The sequence below is a fragment of the Tachysurus vachellii genome, chromosome 18, assembly GCF_030014155.1.
Source record: "Tachysurus vachellii isolate PV-2020 chromosome 18, HZAU_Pvac_v1, whole genome shotgun sequence".
Lineage (NCBI taxonomy): Eukaryota > Metazoa > Chordata > Actinopteri > Siluriformes > Bagridae > Tachysurus > Tachysurus vachellii.
The window spans coordinates 22,059,398-22,061,897 of record NC_083477.1 but is presented as its reverse complement, the minus strand read 5'-3'; the positions used below and the strand labels follow the sequence as shown (position 1 = coordinate 22,061,897).

Here is a 2,500-nt window from a genome sequence, read left to right as displayed (position 1 = left end):
AGTGTGTTATGGAGGTGTTGGATCTCTGCAGCTCCTCTGGTGTAGTAATTAACACAGTCGTGTTAAGTGAGCAGACTGTAAATGTGTGTGAATGTTAGCTGGAGATTTCACTCCATTCTTAATAAAGTTCAAACATTTTATTACTGAAGTTATTACAGGATCATTAAAACATATAAATAAATGTAAATGTGTGTTGTTGAGTCCAGTGTGTTGTCCTTAATGTCACTTCCTGTACGTGGTTCGAGCGAGTCAGCATCATGGTGATCCTGTTGAACTGTGTGACTCTGGGGATGTACCAACCGTGTGAGAACATCGACTGCACCTCAGACCGCTGTCAAATCCTTCAGGTAACAACTTCCTGTGTGTTTGGTTTATTTCATCATTACACCTTCACTCTCACGTATACACTGTCTCTGGTGCCAGGCTAGCTATCTCAGAGTCACACAGTGAATCAGAGTCACACAGTGATACAGAGTCACACAGAGTCACACAGTGAATCAGAGTCACACAGTGAATCAGAGTCACACAGTGATACAGAGTCACACAGTGATACAGAGTCACACAGTGATACAGAGTCACACAGAGTCACACAGTGAATCAGAGTCACACAGTGATACAGAGTCACACAGTGATACAGAGTCACACAGAGTCACACAGTGAATCAGAGTCACACAGTGAATCAGAGTCACACAGTGATACAGAGTCACACAGTGATACAGAGTCACACAGAGTCACACAGTGAATCAGAGTCACACAGTGAATCAGAGTCACACAGTGATACAGAGTCACACAGAGTCACACAGTGAATCAGAGTCACACAGTGAATCAGAGTCACACAGTGATACAGAGTCACACAGTGATACAGAGTCACACAGAGTCACACAGTGAATCAGAGTCACACAGTGATACAGAGTCACACAGTGATACAGAGTTACACAGAGTCACACAGTGAATCAGAGTCACACAGTGAATCAGAGTCACACAGTGATACAGAGTCACACAGTGATACAGAGTCACACAGAGTCACACAGTGAATCAGAGTCACACAGTGAATCAGAGTCACACAGTGATACAGAGTCACACAGTGATACAGAGTCACACAGTGACACAGAGTCACACAGTGATACAGAGTCACACAGTGACACAGAGTCACACAGTGATACAGAGTCACACAGTGACACAGAGTCACACAGTGATACAGAGTCACACAGTGAATCAGAGTCACACAGTGATACAGAGTCACACAGTGATACAGAGTCACACAGTGATACAGAGTCACACAGTGATACAGAGTCACACAGTGATACAGAGTCACACAGTGATACAGAGTCACACAGTGATACAGAGTCACACAGTGACACAGAGTCACACAGTGATACAGAGTCACACAGTGACACAGAGTCACACAGTGATACAGAGTCACACAGTGACACAGAGTCACACAGTGATACAGAGTCACACAGTGATACAGAGTCACACAGAGTCACACAGTGATACAGAGTCACACAGAGTCACACAGTGAATCAGAGTCACACAGTGATACAGAGTCACACAGTGAATCAGAGTCACACAGTGATACAGAGTCACACAGTGATACAGAGTCACACAGTGAATCAGAGTCACACAGTGATACAGAGTCACACAGTGATACAGAGTCACACAGTGACACAGAGTCACACAGTGATACAGAGTCACACAGTGATACAGAGTCACACAGTGACACAGAGTCACAGTGATACAGAGTCACACAGTGAATCAGAGTCACACAGAGTCACAGAGTGATACAGAGTCAAGAAATAAATTCACTAGATAGAAATCATCACTCATAAAATTGTCCAGTGTTCTGACGAATAAATAAATAATTAACATGAAGATGAAATCTGTATAAGATGAGAGAAAGATCATTATAGTCACTTGACCTGTGTGTGTGTGTGTGTGTGTGTGTGTGTGTGTGGGTTTAAGACCTGAGATGTGAAGCTGTGTGATGTGGAACCTAACAGAGCCTCTGTGTGTCGTGTCTCAGGCGTTTGATGCGTTTATTTACATCTTCTTCGCTCTGGAGATGGTGGTGAAGATGGTGGCTCTGGGGATCTTCGGCCGTCGCTGTTACCTTGGCGATACATGGAACAGGCTGGACTTTTTCATCGTCATGGCAGGGTGAGGACACACACAGACACACATACACACACACACAAACACACATGCACACAGACACACATACACACACACAGACACTCATACACACACACACAAACACACATGCACACAGACACACATACACACACACAGACACACATACACACACACACAAACACACATGCACACAGACACACATACACACACACAGACACACATACACACACACACAAACACACATGCACACAGACACACATACACACACACAGACACTCATACACACACACAGACACTCATACACACACACATGCACACAGACACACACACACACGCATACACACACATGCACACAGACACACACACA

General features: G+C 44.4%; 2 protein-coding genes across 2 annotated transcripts in view; both read left to right on the top strand.

Annotated features, from left to right (window-relative positions):
* sgsm3 (small G protein signaling modulator 3) overlaps positions 1 to 2,500 on the top strand; it is a 234,304-nt gene that overhangs the window by 207,635 nt on the left and 24,169 nt on the right. The gene's annotated exons all lie outside the window — the stretch shown is intronic.
* Positions 196 to 2,500, top strand: part of LOC132860671 (voltage-dependent T-type calcium channel subunit alpha-1I-like) — a 57,831-nt gene continuing 55,526 nt past the window's right edge. The window contains exons 1-2 of the mRNA XM_060891931.1: positions 196 to 347; positions 2,024 to 2,157. Of these exons, the coding sequence (XP_060747914.1) occupies positions 258 to 347; positions 2,024 to 2,157 (224 nt within the window). The 5' untranslated portion in view covers positions 196 to 257. The remainder of the gene's footprint in view (positions 348 to 2,023; positions 2,158 to 2,500) is intronic.